Here is a 20,362-nt window from a genome sequence, read left to right as displayed (position 1 = left end):
TAAAGAAGGGCCAAATAAGCTTGTTTGTATTTGGATGGGATTGATCCAATAAAGAGGAGAAACTGATAATGCAGTAGAGAGGGAGTAAATTGATGGAACAGAGGAACATTTCTGGAATAGCAGAGTAAGGCCCTCCAAAAACCCACTCCTCCATAAACACAATGAGAACATTGGCAAAAAAAAAAAAAAAAAAAGAAGAAGAAGAAGAAAAAAAGTCAAAATCAGCTTTCTCAGAACTCTGAAATTTAACCAAAGGCTTACAACAATCCTAGAAGCATTTATTTGAGAAAAAACATGAATATCAGTGTGAATAGTGAGCTTTGTGGCATTTTGAGTTGACCTATTCCTATACCTCTTTCCCCAGCTCTGCAGTAACTTTCAAAGTAGCTCAGCCTGGCAGCCACTGGAGGGGGCAAAACAGGATTGGAGCTACACAAAAAGTCCCATCACCAGAGAACTGTCACTATTTGACCTCTCTGAAAGCTCCCTGGAAGAGCATCATTTCATCCTATTTGATTCAACTTGTCTTTGTTTGACCTGACTCAGAGATCATACTGTGTGAACAACCTTATCTCTAGAGCATTTATCAAAAACCATCAAGAACAATTGTTTAACATCGCATCTACCTGGGGCAGTGATAACAATTGGGAGTAACAAGAGACTGAACAAAATACTTAAAAGAAAAAGCAAGTTGAATAAGATGACCAATAAAACTTTGAAAAGCTCCAACATATTTCTGGGAATTGAGAAGGCCCCACACATTTGTGAGGCTGTGTTCATGTTCAGGGAAGACCCAAGAAAGCTCTAGTCTCACATGTTTGGCTGATCTGAGGATCTGCACAAGTGGCAAGTGAAGGCTGAGACAGAGCTGTAAGCTGCCTGCTGGAAGATGTGCCCCAACAGTGGTAACACGTGATTAGGAGTATAGATTTCATAGAAGTATTCCAAGGAATCCATTAAACAAATAAATAGCAGCAACAACAAACAAACAGACAGACAAAACAACAAACCTTGGGAAGAGAACAGGAATCTGATTTTCAGTTTTGCCACATTATGTTATTTTAAATGTCAAGCTTTCAACAACAAAAAATGCAAATCATGTAAGGAAACAGAAAAGTATGGCTCATACACACAGAGAAAAAAAGCAATCAATAGAAATTTCTGAGGAAGCCCAGATGTTAAACTTAGCAGACAAATACTTTAAATCTGCTAAAAATATGTTCAAAGAAGTTAAGAAAACCACGTCTAAATAATTAAAGGAAAGTGTGAAACTAATATCTTATCAAATAAAGAATATCAATAAAGAGGTCAAAATTAGAAAAAATAACCAAATATAAATTCTGGAGTTGAATAGTATAATAAATGAAATTAAAATTTTACTAGAAAGGATCAGCAGTGGATTTGAACTAGAAGGATAAAAAATCAGTGAATTTGAATATGGGTTACTCAGATTATCCAGTCTAAGGAACAGAGGAAAAAAAGGAATTAAGAAAAATGAAAAGATCCTCTAAGATCTGTAGGACACCATTGAGCACACTAACACATATATAATGGTAACACCACAAGGAGAGGAGGGAAAGGGCAGAAACAATGTTAAAGAAATAATAGCTGAATACTTTCCAAATTTGATGAAAATACTAATCTACACATCTAAGAAGCTCAACAAACTCCAAACTGGATAAACTCAAAGAGACTTGTGACTAGATGCATCATAGTCAAATTATTGAAAGACAAAGAGAGGATCTTGAAAGCAGCAGGAGAGAAGAAACTTGTCACATATAAGTCATCCTTTCAATAAGACTAACAGCAGACTTCTTTCCAGAAACCATGGAGATCAGAAGACAGTGGGATGACATATTTAAAATTCTGAAAGAAAAACAGTGTAAAGAATTCTATATCTGGCATAACTATCCTTTAAAAATAAAGAAAAAAAAACAAGACATTACCAAATAAACAATATAGGAGCTTATGGCTGGTAGACCTGCCAGGCAAGAAATGCTAAAGAGAGTTCTCCAGGCTGAAATGAAAGGACACTAGACAGTAACTCAGTGATAAAGATAGCTACATATGTAAATATAAAAGCCAGTAGCATTTGTGTTTTTGCTTTGCAACTCCTCTTTTGTCCTATATAACTTAAAAGACAGATTTATAAAACAATAATTATAAAACTATGTTGATGGACTTATAATGTATAAAGATATAATTTGTGTGATGACAATAGCACAAAGGGGGGAGAGGAGGATGAGCTATAATAGAACAAAGGATTTTATATACAATTGAAATTAAGTTGATATTGATGCAAACTTGATTGTCTTAAGTTGTTGTCATTCTCAAGGCATCCACTAAGAAAACTTAAAAATGCACACACGTACATACCCACACACAGATGTGTGTGGAGGATGGGGGGGGGAATAGCACAGAAATTAAAATGATATACTTAGAAATATCTATCTAACACAAAAGAAGAAGACAGTAATAAAGAAACAGAGAAACATAAAATCCTCAATACACATAGAAAACAAGTGGTAAAATGGCAGATGTAAACTCTACCTTAACAGTAATTACATTAAATGTAAATGAACTAACCACTTCAATGAAAGACAGAGATTGGCATAATGGGTAAATAAACATGATCTAACTATGTGCTGTCTACAAGAGATACACTTTAGATTCAAAGACATAAAGAGGTGGAAAGTAAAAGGAAAGAAAAATATATACCATGCAAACAGTACCAAAAAGAGACATTGAGTGGTTATACTAATATGAGACAAAAAAGGCCTTATGACTAAATTGTTACTAGAGACAAAGAATGACATGATATAATATTAAGAGAGTAAATCATCAGAAAGACATAACAACTATAAACATATATGTACCTATCAACAGAACCCCAAAACACATGAAGCAAAAACTGACAGAATCAAAGGGAGCAACGGTCAATTCCATGGTAATAGTTGGAGACTTCAATATTCCATTTTCAGTAATGAATAGAACAACTAGAAAGAAGATCAACAAGGAAATAGAAGACACAAATGAGATCTAACAGATATATCTAGAACAGTTCTTTCAACAACAGCTGTATGCACATTTTTCTCAAGTACATTCTTCAGGATATACCATATTTTGTGCCATAAAACAAGCCTCAACACATTTAAAAGGACTGAAATTATACAAAGTATATTCTTTGACAATAATAAAATGAAATTAGAAATCCATAAATGAAGGAAATTTGGGAAATTAACAAATATGTGGAAATTAAACAACACACTCTTTTATAATCAATGCACAAGAGGAATTAGAAAATACTTTGAGATGAGCAAACTCACATCCCAAACTTATGGATACAACTAAAGTAGGGGATAGGAAGGGAAGGGTGAGCATAAAAGGGTAGCATGAGGGGGTTTTTGCGTGACAGAACTATTCTGTATCCTAATTGTGGTGGTGCTTATGCAAATCTATACAAGTGTTATATAATTCATAGACCAGTGCAAAAACTCACACAAAAGTCAATTCTATGTACGTTAATTTAAAAACAAAACCATGGAAGCTGTTATCAGTTAGAATTTATACAATTATTGTCTTTCACTTCAAATGACTGGTACTGCAAGACCCTCATTATAGAACTCCTTAAAGTTCCCAGTACCAGTTGTACATTTTCTTTAGGCATACAAATAAAATATCTAATTTAATTACAGAAAAAAAAGAAGTAAAAAGACATGTATCCCTACTACCACTTGTAAACAACATTATACCAGAGGTCCAAAAACAATTAAAGACATAAAGATTGGAAAGAAGGATATAACACATCATTATTTGTAAGTAGGGGAGGAGGGAAAATAAGAAGTAGAAAGGAAATTATCACATCCCCCTTCCTCAGTGCAGATGTTCTGGTCTGAGGCTCACTGAGCCAAGAAAGAAGATAATTTGTGAATGAACTCTGGAGGTCTAATGTTAAACAGGATTGGACACTTCACTACCTAAAAAAGAAGCTATTGTGTAGCACTGAAAGTGACTAAGCCATAAGAATTGCCAAAAGTGTCAGGAGCCAAGAGCACTGAAAACACTAGATATTGTGAAAAGAAAAAGCTTTCTGATTCCACCAAAACAAGACAAGCTAATTCAGCCTGCTGCTGAGACGCTCACCTCTGTTGTTTCAAAAGCACCACAGAGCCATGGGAGGCCAGCACCTGCTCTGCGACCTCCCTGCCCGGGCCCCTCATCACATTGACATGTCCACTCATGCCAGAGGAGCAGGAAATGCAGGCAACTTCCCAATGCAAAGTAAGTAAAACCAATTCCTTCCCTGCTCTCTTGAAAATTTCAGCCCAAGGCAACATTGATGTGAAGGGGCATGTAAGACTTACAGAGAACCAAACAAGTCTTTCCCATTAAAACTGGACTCTGTTAAAGGAAAAGGGTAAGTGCATTTGGCAGAGGGAGTGAGTGAACAAAGGAAAAATGACGCAATACGATGAAAATAACTTGGCAGTGAGGTTGGAAAGGGAGACATAGGGTGAGCTGGAGGAAGGTGTGTAGTGAGGGAGTTAAATGGAGAGGGTGTTGAGTTAATTGGTCTGCAAAGATGAAGGGAAATTTTACGGTTTTTTTTTTTTTTTTTTTGGCTAGAGTACCTGGTTACTTGCATTGGCTGGCATTTGTTGTATGAGATTTCTTTCTGAGTAATCCTGTTCCTTGGCAAGCATGCGAAGCATAGTTTTGTGGCTTTTTTAAAAAAACACATGGCTACTATGTGCTAGTTGCAACCAGAACAGCCATCATCTACCCTTTGTGGTGAATCAGTTTTCTGATTTCACAGAGGTAACCATACTTGATCAAAGGCTCTCTTTCATTACTGCTTGATATTTCCCTTTGTTAAAAACCATGTTTTCTAGCAGGGAGCCAAACATGTATCTGTACGCCCATGTTCATAGCAGCATATTCAGAATAACCAAAAGGTGGAAGTAATCTAAATGTCCATTACAGAGAAATGGATGAGAAAAATGTGATGTATATATGCAAGGGAATAGTATTCAGCTTTAAAAAGGAAGGAAATTCTGAAACATGCTACAGTGTGGATGAACCTTGAAAACACTACGCTTTGAAGCTCCAGTGGCGCAATCGGTTAGCGCGCGGTACTTATATGAAAACACTACGCTTAGTGAAATAAAAGCCATCACGAAAGGACAAATACTGTATGATTCCACTTATATGAGGCCCCTAGAGAAGTCAAATTCAGTAATTCAAATTCAGAAGGTAGAGAGGTGGTTGCCAGGGGCTGGGGGGAGGGGGAGAAGGATGGGGGCTAGCGTTTAATGGGGACAGAGTTTCAGTCTGAGCAGATGGAAAAGTTCTGGAGATGAACGGTGGTGACGGCTGCACAGCAACGTGAATGTTCTTAATGCTAGTGCACACTTAAAAATGATTAAAAAACCATGTATATTTTACCACAATAAAAAAATCTTGTCTTATAATGGGGAAATATATGTCTTTCAGGCACTTGTTTTATCATTAAAAATTGATATAAACAATGAAAAATCTATAATATCATTAATCTATTTATGAGCCACTTTCATAGTGTATTCTTCATTGACTAATCCTTTGCTCATTGTTTCAGTGGCAAGGTTTTCCAGAACATTTACTAAAGTGCATATTGATTTAGGAAGTCACCTTGTGGCTGCATTTCGTGCTCTTATAAAGGACTATTTCATTAGGTAGAAATCATAACTAGTGGTAGGAAATGAACAGAAGGCCTGAATAGAAATAAAGAAGTTTCTTGTGTGCATGTTATGTCTGTATCAGAAGTCTCCCTGGAAACACTATAGAACCTACATAATTGTAAGTTCTTTCACCAACTTCTTCTGAAGCTATTTTCATTTCCCTTTATCATCTTTTGGGCTGTTGTCTTTCACAAGTTTACTATATGTAGGGTAAAGCCTTCTTCTGGAGGACTTTCTGCTAATCCCGAATCTCAAGGTTGGTGCATGAGAAGAGCAGGCAGGACCCACTTCCCACTGACACCTGAGGACCCTCCAGTGGGAGAACCAGATCTGTGACACACACACACAGGTAAGTGCTGTGAGGAGGTGTTTAGAATGTTCTGGGGAAGAGAAGAGAGCGGAGGCAGATGGTATTGGAGGTGGGTCTTAAGGAAAACAGGGGCCACAGGAAAGAGGGAGGGCCAGCGGTTCCACAATGATGGACACCGAGATACAGAGGGAGGCCATGTGACTGGGGGTGTGGCATGGAATTGGCACTGGCTGGGAGCAGTTCAGATGGCAATCAAAGGACACTGGCTTCCTTTTCCAAGAAAACAACTCACAGCTTGACAGAGGCAGGACTAGAGGAGACCAGCCTGGTGGCTGTGGCCCAGGTCTACAGAGATTGCACCAGAACTGACAAATGGCAGTCTTTGGAGAGAGAAGGGACGTTGTCATGGTGGCCTGGAGAGGACTTGCTAACTGGAGGTGAGGCCTGAGAAGACCAGTGAAGACCCTTTGTGGCCCAAAGCACTGAATGATGGTGGTGGTTCCCTATAACTAAGTCAACATATAGATAATTCTCAACCATAAATCAAGTGCAAGGAAGTCTAGCAAATTTAGCTTTCCCATCACGATTATTTTATTGCTTTTCATGAAATGTCCAAATTTGTGTTATTTTAAGTACTTTCAACAAATATTTTGAGTTTTTGTGCTATCTTTGTGCCTTAACGATGTGCTTACAATGCCCTCTGAAAATCCACTCAATGTCATATGTCATCAGGGAATTGCAAATTAAAACAGCAAAGAGATACCAACACACACCTATTAAAATGGCCCATATGCAAAACACTGATAGCGCCAAATGACGGTGAGAACATGGAGCAACAGGAACTCTCATTCATTGCTGGTGGGAATGCAAAATGGTACAGCCACTTTGGAAGACAGCTTTGCCATGTCCTACAAAACTAAACATATGCTTATCATACAATCTAGCAATTGCATTCCTGGGTATTAACGCAAATGAGCTGCAAACTTATGTCCACACAAAAACTTGCACATGGATGTTTATAGAAGCTTTATTCATAATTGCCAAAACTTGGAAGCAACCAAGAGTCTTTCAGTAGGTAAATGGATAAATAAACTAAGATATATCCAGACAAAGAAATATCATTCAGCGCTAAAAAGAAATAAGCTATCAGACCATGAAAAGACATGGAGGAACCTTAAATGCATATTACTAAGTGAAAGAAGCCAATCTGAAAAGGCAACATAAAGCAAGATTGTAATAAAAAGATGAGTGGTTGCCAAGGAATAGAGGGAAAGATGGGATGAATAGGTAGAGCACAGAGGCTTTTCGGGACAGTGAAACTACTCTGTATCTGTAGATTCTGCATCTACAACGGTGAATTTACATCACTATATATCTGTTAAAACCTACAGAATGTCCAGAACCAAGAGTTTAACTCTAATGTAAACTATGAATCAGGTAATGATGTGCCAGTGCAGGTTCATCAATTGTCACAAATGGACTGCTCTGGTGGGGATGTTGATAGTGGGGGAGGCTGTGCATGTGAGGGGCAGGGAGTAGATGGGAAATCTGTAGTTTCTCTCAATTTTGCTATGAATCTAAAACTGCTCTAAAAAAGAATAAAGTCTATTTTTAAAAATCCAGTGTTGAGTGTGAGTAGGGGGTAGGACCAAGGATCACCCAGGATTTCTGGATGTGGATATACTATATAGATTATGATGTCACTGGAGGATTTAAGGACTCTCAGAGAACCATGAGCAGAGCAGAGCAGGGCAAGGATGTCTGAGGGTAGAAAGACCATGAGACCCTTTCTGAGGGATGGGGGCCAGGCGGCATGAACTCTTTGCAATAATGCAATCTTTTTACTAACACAGCCATGCCCTCTTTCAATAGCACTTGGACAGCCAAGATTAATGTGGGTTGGGGGGTGTTGATGATATGGCCTTGTGGCTTCTCATATGCCAACATTTGATAACCACTCAATCCCTTGGTAAGGAGAGTCTAATTCCACAACTATGAGTACTTTCAAGATGTTTATTTGGCAAAGCAGCTGCAGCTAAAGCACTTAGGCTTTTCCCATTTTAACATCCTAGGGGTGAGTGCCTTCTCATTTCACCTGCTGGTGAAAGAAAGGGACCAACTTCAGTGGTCCCAGTTCCATGTCAGGAGAGCAGATAGGGCTGCAGACTCTTCCAGGCACGCTTTATGATGGAACACTTCTTTCTGCAAAGAGTAGCATGTCATTTGCCAAAAGGGAAATAAATTCTGGGATGCCACTTTTTCCTAAGGACCCTTTTATAAGAGTTTCAAAGCCAAATAGCATAATACATTTTTCTCTATGCAGTGCTTTTGCAAGAGTAGCATGGGCTTGATACAAATCTTTCGCATGCATGTGCATGAAGACAGTGCCGGGTATGTGAAGGGCGAGGGTGGGATGGATTATTGTTGGTGTGACCCCTCCCGTCTCTCCACTCACACTGGAAGAAAACCCCAACAAGCAGCTGTGTCTTGAGTTGAAATGGAAATACAAGAAGGGAGGCCACAAAAAGGTTAGAAATTTCCTAATGTTTAGTCCCAAATAACGCAGTACAACTGTGGGTGGTTAGGATACCCCAGGGGCTTATAAATCGAGCCGAGCCCTATAAGGAACACAGTGGTCCATTTTGTGCAAAGGTTTCTGGCTAACCTCAACAAAGGCATCAGCAAAGCAGAACAGCAGAGACTTCGGTGAGTGGTTCTAGGTGCATTTCATTTAAAACTGTGTGGAAATAACGTTCTTCTATTCACAGGCTTTGATCAATATTGCGGGTGTTCTGAGACCAAAGAACAACACTGTGCTTGTGTGTGTGTTCCAGGGGCTGGGTTCCCTGTGTGCCCACAGATGGGATGGGTTGCTCCGCTTTCTTGGGCTTCAGTTGCCCTGATAACCCCATGACAAACCTATGGTCTCCTCACCTTTCTTGCAAGCTTTTGCCACTATGTCAAGCCAGGCAGTGCCACAAGGTAGAGAGAACCTGGACTAAAACTCCTAAACTGTGGTTCTATCATAAAAGGACCAAGCTGCAGGAAATGAAAGGAAGGTTACATAAATTGCAGAGCCACTTCTGACCATTGAAAATAAAAAATGATGACTGTTCATAGGGAAATACATTTTAAAACAACTATTAAATACCATTGTACACCCACTAGAACAGTCGAAATCCTATAATGAGCACTGATGAGGATATGGAGAAACCTGAACCCTGGGACATTGCTGTTGGGAATGCAAAATCATGCGAACGCTTGGAAAACAGTTTGGCAGTTTCATAAAAAGTTAAATATAAATTTACCAAAAGACTCAGCAATTCCATTCCTAGGAATTCAAGTGAAATATAAATATATGTTTACATAAAGACATTTACGTAAGTTTTGATAGCAGTACCATGTATAAAAGCCAAAAAGTGGAAACAGTCCACATGTCCATCAACCAATGAATGGGTGCTCAATGTGCCATATCCAGACAATGGAACACTACTGTCATACAAAAGAAATGAAGGACTGATGCATGTTACAACACGTATGAACCTCAAAAACAGTAAATTAAGTGAAAGCAGCAAGGTGCAAAAGAGGCCTGTTATATGATTCTATTTGTATGAAATGTTCAGGAAAAAAATGACTCTATGGAGACAGGTTAGTGGTTGCTGCGGCTGGGAGTGGGAACAGAAAGTGAATGCCCAGTGGACAGGAGGGATCTTTCTGGGATGATGGCGATGTTCCAAAACTAGACAGTGGTCATGGTCTCACAACTCTGTAAATTTACTAAAAATCATTGAATCGTATACCTAAAACTGAGGAAATGTATGTAAATGATAAGTACACTGAAAACCTGAGGTGTGGAGGATCTACAATCAAGGAGATCCACCTGCCTTTAGAAAGAGGCATGTCCTGAGTTCCTGGACTGATGGCTGAGAGACTTCCTCTGGCTCCTGGAAGAGGACAAGGAAAAAAGCCATCAGTAGGAAGAAAAATCATAGTCGTGCACCACTTAATGACATTTCAGTCAGTGATGGACCACATGAACGACTGTGGTTCCATCAGATTATAACGAAGTTGAAAAATTCCTATGGCCTCGTGACATTGTAACCATAATAACATCATAGCGCAATGACTTTATTCTTTTAGAAATTTGGTAGCCTAAGTGCACAGTGTTTATGAAGTCTCCAGCAGTGCACAGTAGTGTCCTCGGCCCTCACGCTCACTCACCACCCGCTCACTGATGCACCCGGAGCAACCAGTCCTGCAAGCTCCATTCATAGTGAGTGCCCTATACAGGTGCAACATTTTTGATCTTTTATACCATAGTTTTATTGTACCTTCTCTATATTTAGATATGTTTAGAATACAAATATCATTGTGTTACGATTGCCTATAGTATTCTGTACAAAACATGCTTACAGGTTTGTAGCCTAGGAGTCATAGGCTGTACCATATAGCTCAAGTGTGTAGTAGGCTATACCATCTAGGTCTGCGTAAGTGCAGTCTATGATGTTCACACAATGATGAAATCGCCTAAGGACACATTTCTTAGACCATGTCCCCATCGTTAGTGAACGCATGAGTATAAGCCTGAGGCTTGGCCCCCTCCTGCTTCACTATGATGGCTCTCACCCAAATCCTTTTGGGAGTCTTTGTGTACGTTTGGAACAAGACCTAACTAGTGGTCCAGGGACCAGCATACATTTGGTATAACAGCAGCAGCGGCAGCAGCAGATCTGTCTCTAGCAGGACCCCTTGGGGGCATGAGCAGCAAAGGGAATGGGGGAGGGGGCCACAGCATACTCTTCTGCATACAACTGCATGGTATAGAGCATCTGTTCATGGTGGTCTCCCTCACCAAGGAGGGCTGGGGTCCTGAATCATTCATCTTTACATCTTTAACACCAAAATAGTGGCGCTCGGTAGTGCTTACAGAATGAACAAATGTATGAACTCCTTGCAAATAAAGCATTATTACAGAAAAAAAGGCTTAGCATCCCAGTAGACAAAGCAATAGTGCTTTCAAAGTGGCTCAGGGTGGACACGGCCCGCATCTCTCCCACATTAAGTTCACCCCAGCAGCTCTAGAGACAAGAAGCTGTAGGTGCCGGGAGTCTGATGTCTGAGTCTCTTCCAGTAATTCTTCTCTTTAAATAATAGTGCTTTACTATTACATAAATAATTCATGCTTGTCAGAAACAAAATGAGAAAGCTGACATAAGCAAAGAGAATACAATAAAGATCCCCCCACAGTCCCTCCATCTGGAGACAACACTATAAACATCTTCATGTCTGTTTTCAGAACCTTTTGTATACATAAACAAATACATGGTATGCTTTAAAAAAAAAATCCCAGCTAAGATGGAATCACATGGAACACAATGTTTTGGCAACTGCTTTTGTAGTCAGTGATATCATGAACATCTGCACTGGTCAACACTCTTTCCATTGTTAAGTGACAGAAACCCAGCCCAAACTGGCTTAAGCCACAAAGAAATTTATCAGCTGGGTAACTGAAAAGTCAGGAGCTCGAAGCATGTTCTCAGGAATCCTGCTCTCCACTCCTTCCCTCCTTCTTACGGGTTGGCCTTACTCTCCAGCAGATTCTCCCCTCATGGTGGCTTCTGCAACCACATCCTCAGAGCCAAGCAATTTAAGCCCAAATAAGGCTTCTCTTCCCCAATGGTTCAGCAAAAGGCTGAGAATCCAGCAGCCTCTGGCAGCTTCCGTGGCTTTGATTGACCTCAGGCTGCCTGGACCCTCCCCAGTGGCTGGGGAATGGGAGGCTGTCATCAGCAGGCGTTATCACAAGCCCACCCTGGGAGGGCACTACAGGTGAGGACAAACCACAGGGACTGAGCAGGAGAGGGTGTGACATGTCAATTTCTAAGGGAACTGGGAGTGTGCCAGGAGAAGGGGAAGGGGTGCAGGACAAGGAGAGAGAGCAGACTTCTGTAATATCTTTCCTACCAACATATATGTCAAGTCACAACTTTTGATGCCAGTATCATTTTTCCACTGATGGATGACTAAAGTTTATTTAACCAGTCCCTATTGCGCACATTTAGGTTACTTCCAACATAATTGCTATTATAAACTGTGTTATAAGGAACACTCTGATATTAAATCTTTGCCCATATCCCACAAGAATTCCTACTTATACTAAATTAGTGCAAAAAAGTTATTGAGCCTTATAAACTAGATGGTTTTAGGTTTCTAGGCAAAACTGAAAATGACTGAGCCTTTTGGTCCATCCTAAGCTTCTTTCCCCTCTTGCCACTGCTTTCCCTCCTCCCCTTCAGCTCTTGTAACTCTGTCCCTGGTTGAAAAGGACTCCCAGGAAGACCTGCAGCTGGGGTTCCCACCGGGCTTGGCCCAGGCTATGAAATACCTTCTCCTTCCTCTCCAAACAAAATTCCCATTTTAAAAATAGGGCTGATCTCACTTAAGAGGAAAGCAAGGTAAGTGTCTGGATCAAGAATAATGCAGATGATGTAGTCACCCTTTCTAAAGTGTGGAATGTGTTTGAGGAGAGGTGGTTCGACTGGCCTCTCTGTTCTGCAGGTGTACCCTTCCTCTATTGCCCAGGTGACCAGAAACTGACTCCCCTTCTGAAAGGGGCATCTTCTGTCCTACCATTCGCCACTGCGCACATATGGTTGGTAGCCACTGCTGGGATGGGGCAAAAGAGGTTGCAGCAATGAGTTAAGCAATGAGCATGAGTTAAAATCTTGTTCTGATTATAACTCTTGCAAACAATTGGCAAAGCTGGTAAATGCTGGAAACTTTCTTGGCCTGGGGCTGGATATCTCAACAAATGGTCATGACATGTATAGAACATTTTACATGCTCACTCCTAGAGTGGGCAATTTAATATTGATGTAGGGATTAGAGTATCAAACCAAGAAGCAGGTGATCCCTGTCGTTCCTTCTAACTGATCGTATAAAAAAGGCCACTGCCCTTTTCTATAAAGCATTAGATAGCAACATTCACTCAATCTACCTCGCCGGGTTGCTGGCAGAATTATATAAGCTAATGTATGTGAACATGTAAAGTACAACACAATCATAAAGTACAGTTATTGTCAAAGTCCTTTTAGGAAGAAAAACATTTTATGAGCTCATGGAAATGCAGTAGCCTGAAACCCTATTAGTGTAGCATAGTCAGAACCAGAAAACTACAGAATTTTACTTTTTCTTCCAGTAATGGCCTGTAAGCAAAATATTCATATTCTGCTCTCAGTGACAAGTTCAACTGTCAATAGATGAATTCAGAACCCAAAGGATATGTTCAAACGTATTCCTAACCCTGTGATGTGTCTGGATTGCTCAACTTAGCCTCAAGAAATCAGAAAGAAATATTTATGTGTTAAAAGCACTTTCTCAAGAAAAATTCCACAGGGTGCTCAGAGTTTTATGATCTTTCAGAGGAAATGCCAGTATCCATGTTCCACTCCTCTATTCAGCAGACATTTAAGGACCTACTTTGTATGAGGTACTGTATTAGGTATTGTGGTTACAGAATAGAATAAGATACGGTCCTACCCTCAATAATCCTCTAGTCTAATGGAAGAAATAAATGAATAAACAGAGTATAAGTGCTGTGTACAGATGCTTAATTAAAACACACTGACCCTAATTATGGGCTGTGTTCATGGTGGGTGCCTGAGACTCAGGCACGGGCATGGGTGCTGGACTGTAGACCTGGGGTTCCGTGGGGTGCCTTTCATCTGCTTACAGGACTTTTGCCTCATGTGGTTAGACAAAGCCACATTCACATTTCCTTCAAGGCAGAGGAGAACTGCATCGTCTCCTTTTCTGCATGAATAAAGTTTGATATTGTGATTGGGAGGACCACTGTTCTCAGTCATTTCTAATATTATGACTTCAGTTCTCATAGTTTGGGTAAGAGAGTAGGGGAAAACTGTTCTTGGATTTCACACAATTTTTTTAAGTAGTCAAAGCCTATTCAAATTAATTTGATGTGAAGCTGACACTGGGCCAAGTGACCTCCCCGGCTCTGTACCCTTAACCCCGACTTAGTCCCTTCCCCACCCTTGGGCTCCTGGGAGATGAGACCAAACACATTTTGTCTTGTTCTTTAAGCCAAAGTTTCAAATATTGCTGCTAATGTAATTATTTATTTGTTTATTTTTTTACGGGTCTAGGGGGATATCTTTAGTACTAAGTTACAGCTTGCCTGTAAGTCATCTTCATGTGAATCAATGAAAAAAAAAGCCCCCTTCAGACAGGAATCAGAAAATGTGTCCCTTCTGGTTAGATGGGTCCCCCAGGAAAAAGGGCTCGGTGAACTGAGCAGTAAAAGCGAACAACAGCATGGCGGCCCTGCAGAGGTCCTTTAGTCTGAGGATTTATTTTGGCCTTAGAGAGTACCATAACTTCTGTATTAAAAGAATGCTAAATGTTAAAAGCATCTCTTTATTGTGGACGATAATTTTCTTTTCTTCTGTATACTTTTCTTTATAAAATGCCAAAAGAAGTATGCTTACTAATGTATTTTTAAGGCTCACGAAAATAAAACTTAACTTGCTGATCCTAACGTTGGTGGTTTTGATTTCAAGTTCTGCTTTCCCCCTGTGGTTTTTATTCCTAGGTTTTAAAGAATAAGTGGTCACTTCGTCCTCTCATTCTCCCCCCGTTCCTGCCTCCCCCCAACACTCACCCCCCATAAAATTTTGGGGTGAGGGAAGCAACTTCACACCATAAAGTTGAGATTTTAAAGCAGTGTCTCAGGACGCTTTCTGTGCTCTGCAATTATTTTGAAATGAGAGACCACAAAGTTTTGAAAATATCCACACATGGTGCTTGTGGTTTGGTGTGTTCTGGGGATGGAGGGAGGTGGGGAGAAACGTCACCCGGAGGAATCACAACAGGCATCCCCGTTATTGATGTTATTGATTGGGTGATACCAAATCACAAGGGTCTGTCGCATTCAGGGAATATTTGTGGTGTACCCAAAGTGCTCCTTAGGGCTGAGCATTTGTTAACCTGATGTTTGCTAATTCCTGGAGACTTCTACCACTGAGCCAGCCATAAAACGAAGTTGAACCAGCGAGTTGCAGAACGGTCCAGGTGAAGAAGCCAGTGTCTGAGGGATCATTACAGAATGCTCTATCAGGGCGACAGTATCCTGCATCAGGAGCAGTTCAGGCACAGGGCAGGCAGGAGGGCGATTCAGGATGGGGCCGGCACTCCACAGGCGCCTGGAAAACTTTTGTGGAGTGAACTCTGAGCCACTAGTGCGGCACCTTTCAGGGCCCTTCGGCTGTGACAGTTGCCCTGGGGCGCGCGTCGCACCACCCACCACAGACTCCCTCTTTACTGGAGAGCTCTGGGTGGCGCGGGGAAGGCTGGCAAGAGCCAGGGCGGCTCGGCTGGGTCGGCCCAGGCGCCCACCTGCTCCGTGTGACGACTGGGATTTGAACGTGGAGGCGTGCTCCCCAGATGACATCACAAATACGTAAATACGGATTTAGCCACATTTTGTGAACGCTTTCTCCTCGCCGGAGGGTAAGCGGAAATGTTTAAACACTGCGGCCCTGTTTAGCCCGAGAAGGACGCCCATGAGTCTCGGCAGCCTGGGACACCGCGGGTTGATTCCGGGGATGCCCGTGGGAAGGGGCGGGCCGGGGTCGCCCGGACGTCCCCTGACTGCCCCCGACCCCCGCTGTACGCACGCTCCGCATCTCACTCCCAGGAGCCCCTGAGGACACCCAGCTGGGGTGACACTCAGGAGGGCAGTGTCTAGTGGACAGGTAAACGGGGAGAGGGCGCCGAGCTGCAGCCCCGGTGACCAGGGCCCTGGCGGGGGGGAGTGGAGGCGTCCTGCAGAGGGACAGAGCGCGGCGGCGGGGGCACGAGTGGCCGCCCAGAGAAGGAGAGGGCTGGGGGATCTTGTCTGGCAATTAAAGATGTGTTGACAGAGGAGCCGGGAGTCCGAAAGGAGGGAGGGGTTGAATTTACGCGGATTCCGTTTCAGTGGCGACTGTTCTCCTGGGGAAAAAGTGCAAAAAAAAAAAAAAAAAAAAAAAAAAGAAAGAAAGAAAAATCCGCAAAGTGGAACGGGCGGCCGTAGGAGGGTGGAGCAGGGCGGCACCTCGCGGACCCCTCTCCCCGCCCCCCGCTCCGGGACTGCGCCGGGCGCTGGCGATCGGGCCGCCCCTCTCCCCGCGCCGCGCCTCCCCCGCACGCCCTCGGGGCCGCGCCAGGCTGAGTCGCGGGGCGCGGGCGGCGCGGCGGGCGCGGGACCGGCTGGCCATGGCGCGGGCGGCGGGCGCGCGGGGCCGGGCCGGGCGGGCCGGGCGGTGCGGGCGGGGCGCGCTCCTCGCCGTCGCCGCGTGGACCGCGGGCTGGGTGCTGGCGGCCGCGCTGCTGCTCCGCGCGCACCCGGGCGCCCTCTCCGAGCGCTGCACCGACGAGAAGAGCCGGCGCATCCTGGCCGCGCTGGTAGGTCCCGCCGCCGCACTGCCGAGCGCCGCGCGTCCCGAGGGGGGGTCCGACACTCTCTCTCCCCTGATCCCCCAAGAGCCGGCCCCCTCCCGCAGCGCTGCGGCGTCGCTGCGTTCATCCCTCCCAGGGGACTTGGGTGGCGGTGGCACCCGCCAGGGGGACGGGTCCCGACACGTGCGTGGAATGCCGGAGGCGCACGGCCGGGGCTCGGGAATGGGGACTCGGCCGGGGAGTCTTCTGTGCGCGCGGGGGGTTGTCTCTCTCCTTTTCGCCAAAATTGATCCTTTGTCCCAAGACAGTCTTCCTGTCCTCTCTTCCGCCACCCCTGAGCCCACGCTCCTGAAAGTTTGCGGGTCTGCTCCGAGTCTCCGGGCATCCCCTCGGTGCCCGCGCCCAGTGGCGGGGGGCCGGGCTCAGGGCGCGGGCCGGTGTGGGGCTCAGGGCCGACCGGGACCACGACTGTGTCTTTCGGGTCCCCAGCGTTCTAGCCCAGCCGCCTCCCGCCGGGTCAGCCCCCACCTCGCGGAGCCCGATGCAGATGGCTTGCAGGGCCCCCGCCTCCCTGAGCCCGAAGCCAAGACTCTGCGGCGTGGTGGTCTGTGGGAACCAGGGCAGAGCGCGCTTGGGTGAGCGGAGCGTGGGGCGGAGGCGGCTCGGACCCCTGCGGACTCCTGTCCTGGGCCTGGACGGCGGAGGCTCCTAACCGCGGAGACCGTGAGTCCAGCTGCTTAGCTGAGCTGGGCAATTAGGGAGAAGCACTTTGGCTTTTGCAGACTGCTGCATGTGCTGGGCCTCGGATGCCCAGAAACAAAATGCTCATCTTTAGTTGATTCAAAACATAGGCTGCTCCTTAGTCTTTCCATTTGGCGCATGAGATTGTGCGCACAGGAAAGGTAGGAATCCCTAATAGGAAATCCAAGAAAGGGGAAGAGAACAGCAACTACTATTGCATGATTTCTTAAGTGATCATTCACGCCCTAAAATAGTGACCATCTGAGCATTTGGTTTGAAACGTGATCTATATTCTAAAAAGTCTTCAAGAAACACATGGGAAAATTTTCAGTCCAACTGGGCTTTTTAAGTTTGTAGATTTTCAAAAGGTGGGAGTATAAAGGTTTTTTAAGTAAATAAGTTTTTTTAAGTGAGATTGGAAAAAATTAAATAATGAGCCAAATAAGCTAAAACAAGTCATGTTCGGTAACTGAATCTGACACTCATCATCATGAATTGACCCTGTATAAGTGAGACACACTCTTCATAAATTCATCCCTTCCCACTGGTACACTGAAGTTCCGTCCAGTTTTCAGTTGCAAGAGCTCATTGACTTTCTTAGTAAGCCATGTAAAAATCCCTTTCGTTGGTACAGATATTTGGCTAGGATGGAGTACCTATCTACACATTTCATATAACAATCTTTTAGGTTAAAAAATGAACACCAGTTTTAGTTTATTTACCTTTGGCTAAGTGGGGAAAGGCCTAATGGAAATGAAATAGCCTAATATAATTTAAGTAATTGCTAATCATAACTTTCCCAGCATTTCAGGTCATAAATTAAAACCGGTCCTGTTCAGAGGCTTTATCAGTATATCTTCAGTAGCAGCCATATGGAATTGTTTTTAGTCAGACATGAGGCTGCAGAGATTGGTCCTGCCTCTGGAGGCCCTCAATCTTTCCTATTGCCAAAAGAACGATTTAAAATGCCACGGCCGTCTTCCTAAAGGCCTATCTGACAGTTTCTCATGTGAACTGATTTGTCAGGGTGCATCGGTTTTTCAGCCCTGTTTGAGTTCATTATTCCGCCCATATCCCTTTCTACCGTTTTCATTCTGAATTCACCGATGTGAGCCCTACGCAGCACCCTGGCTCAGCTTTTACTCAGGACACTCTAAACTAGCACAGGGTTTAAATACGACCGGAGTCTTCACAGACTCTGCCCGGCCAAGTCGCCGAGCAGAGGGTGGCATTGTGGCTTCTGAGGATGGAGCTGAATCAAGCCTCTGTCTCTCAGCTCCCACAGCACTGTTCAATTCATTCTGCCTGGCTTTTATCCTTCATAATAAAACTGGTTGTTATTTTTCTGGCTGGCCTCCAGACTCTCATTAGCTTTCACTCTGAATACTGGAGGACAGAAGAAAAAACTTTGCCAACCCTGCCAGAGAGAGACTCTGTCTGGCAGAGCTGAAGGGGTAGTGGTGAATTCCCCACCCTGGCGGCGTCTGCCAGTTCCCAGGTCTCAGCATGGCGGGTGGCATAGCTGGCCTGCCAGGGGTGAACCTACATGTAGGATAAAGCAGTCAGGTGATAAAGCTCAGGAGAGGGTTGGGGGATGGGGGCTGGAGGTCTGCAGGTTCCCCCAAAATCCCCATCCACTCGTGAGGGAGCCAACCACACTCCATGAACAAGAGTCCATAGAAGAGCCAACTTGAGTTGTTTCAGAAGAATCCAGCTCTGGAGCTTCAGGCTTTGGGCTTTCCTAGTCAGACCATGCTGCTCTTTTTTACTGCAGCTTTTCAGCATGTACCATAAGCAAGAAATAGGTACCCTCTTGTTGACCTCCCTATGAGGGTTCTAGAGCCCCCATTTCCAGTGAACTGTGACGGGAGGCTAAGCAGGCTGGAGAGTGCTATGTCGTGCCTGGTCATTTATCAGCCTGCCTTCTTGTCCTGCAGGCGGAGCACTTCACGTAGAGGCCAAAAGATGTTTGCTACTGGTGCCTGTTGATGCCTGCCCTGGGCAGACACTGTGCTATGTAGTTTTATTTATTTCATTTCATTTTATTTGTTTTAATTCTCTCAACAGCCTCTATGAGGTATTTGCTTTTAGTATCCCCATTTTGCAGATGGCAAAACCGAGGCCCAGGGAGGTAAAATAACTTGCCCTGCTTCACACAGTTAGCGGGTTGAGGAGCCAGACTGACCCCGTGCAGTCTGAAAGTGGAGACAGAAGTGGCTTCTCCAATAGCGTGAACCCTAAGTAACAACTCCATATACTGAACCTTCCACAGCACACCACTTTCAAAGCATCTCCAAAATATTCCCACACACTACGTTATTTAGAAGGCTTACCTGCCTTTTAGCTAGTTAGGTCCTGAGAGGATTTAATTTAGTTGCCCACATTAGGGATTCATTCTTAACAGGTCAGGCTTATCTTTCTTTGCTGTGATAGAAACTGTCAAGGTCCCAATGGGACTACACACACCCAGAAAGATTTCACAGCAGCGAATGACTCTCCATGAGCATGTGGGCCATACTTGTACCGTAGCAAGGCTGCACAGGGAGCGAGCCAAATGCATGGGGGCTGCAGTGCACAGGGGCACTGCTCGGGGAAGGACCACCGTGAATCTGAGCGCTGCTAACTGCACAGGAACTTAGTGCTCCTTACAAACAAAAACACACACACAAAAGAAAACCCAGGCTTTAGGCATGACCTCTGAGACCCTGTCAATAGTTTTCTAGACTAGATTGGACAGGTTTTGTTTTTGCCTGAGAGCCGTGATACCAGCTGGAGAGATACTAAGCCACAACTGCAAAGAATGCTTCCTGGGAATGTGCATTTGTACAAATCTACACACATCCATGAGAAACACGAATCTGCCATGAATTTAATTAATTTAAAAAATACACCGGGGGTTGCGGGTGGGGCTGGGAAAAGTGGTCAATGGATACAAAATTGTAGCGAGGAAGGAAGAATAAGATCTAGTGTTCTATAGCAATATACGGAGACTGCAGTCAGCAATAAAGTACCATCTAACTTCAAGTTGCTAGCTGAGAGGATGTTCAATGTTCCCAACCCAAAGAGGTGACAAATGCTTGAGGTGATGGACATGCTAAAAACCCTGATTTGATCGTTGCACACTGTATAAAGGTACCTA

The 20,362-nt window shown here is 43.9% G+C and overlaps 1 protein-coding gene across 1 annotated transcript in view; it reads left to right on the top strand.

Annotated features, from left to right (window-relative positions):
• The first annotated feature begins 16,299 nt into the window (after positions 1–16,299).
• The window catches only part of DIPK1C (divergent protein kinase domain 1C), a 28,014-nt gene continuing 23,951 nt past the window's right edge, over positions 16,300–20,362 (top strand). The window contains exon 1 of the mRNA XM_063076695.1: positions 16,300–16,488. Within this exon, the coding sequence (XP_062932765.1) occupies positions 16,300–16,488 (189 nt within the window). The remainder of the gene's footprint in view (positions 16,489–20,362) is intronic.

This window comes from Cynocephalus volans, chromosome 13 (assembly GCF_027409185.1).
Source record: "Cynocephalus volans isolate mCynVol1 chromosome 13, mCynVol1.pri, whole genome shotgun sequence".
Lineage (NCBI taxonomy): Eukaryota > Metazoa > Chordata > Mammalia > Dermoptera > Cynocephalidae > Cynocephalus > Cynocephalus volans.
The sequence above is the reverse complement of the archived record's forward strand: the minus strand, read 5'-3'. Positions and strand labels throughout refer to the sequence as shown.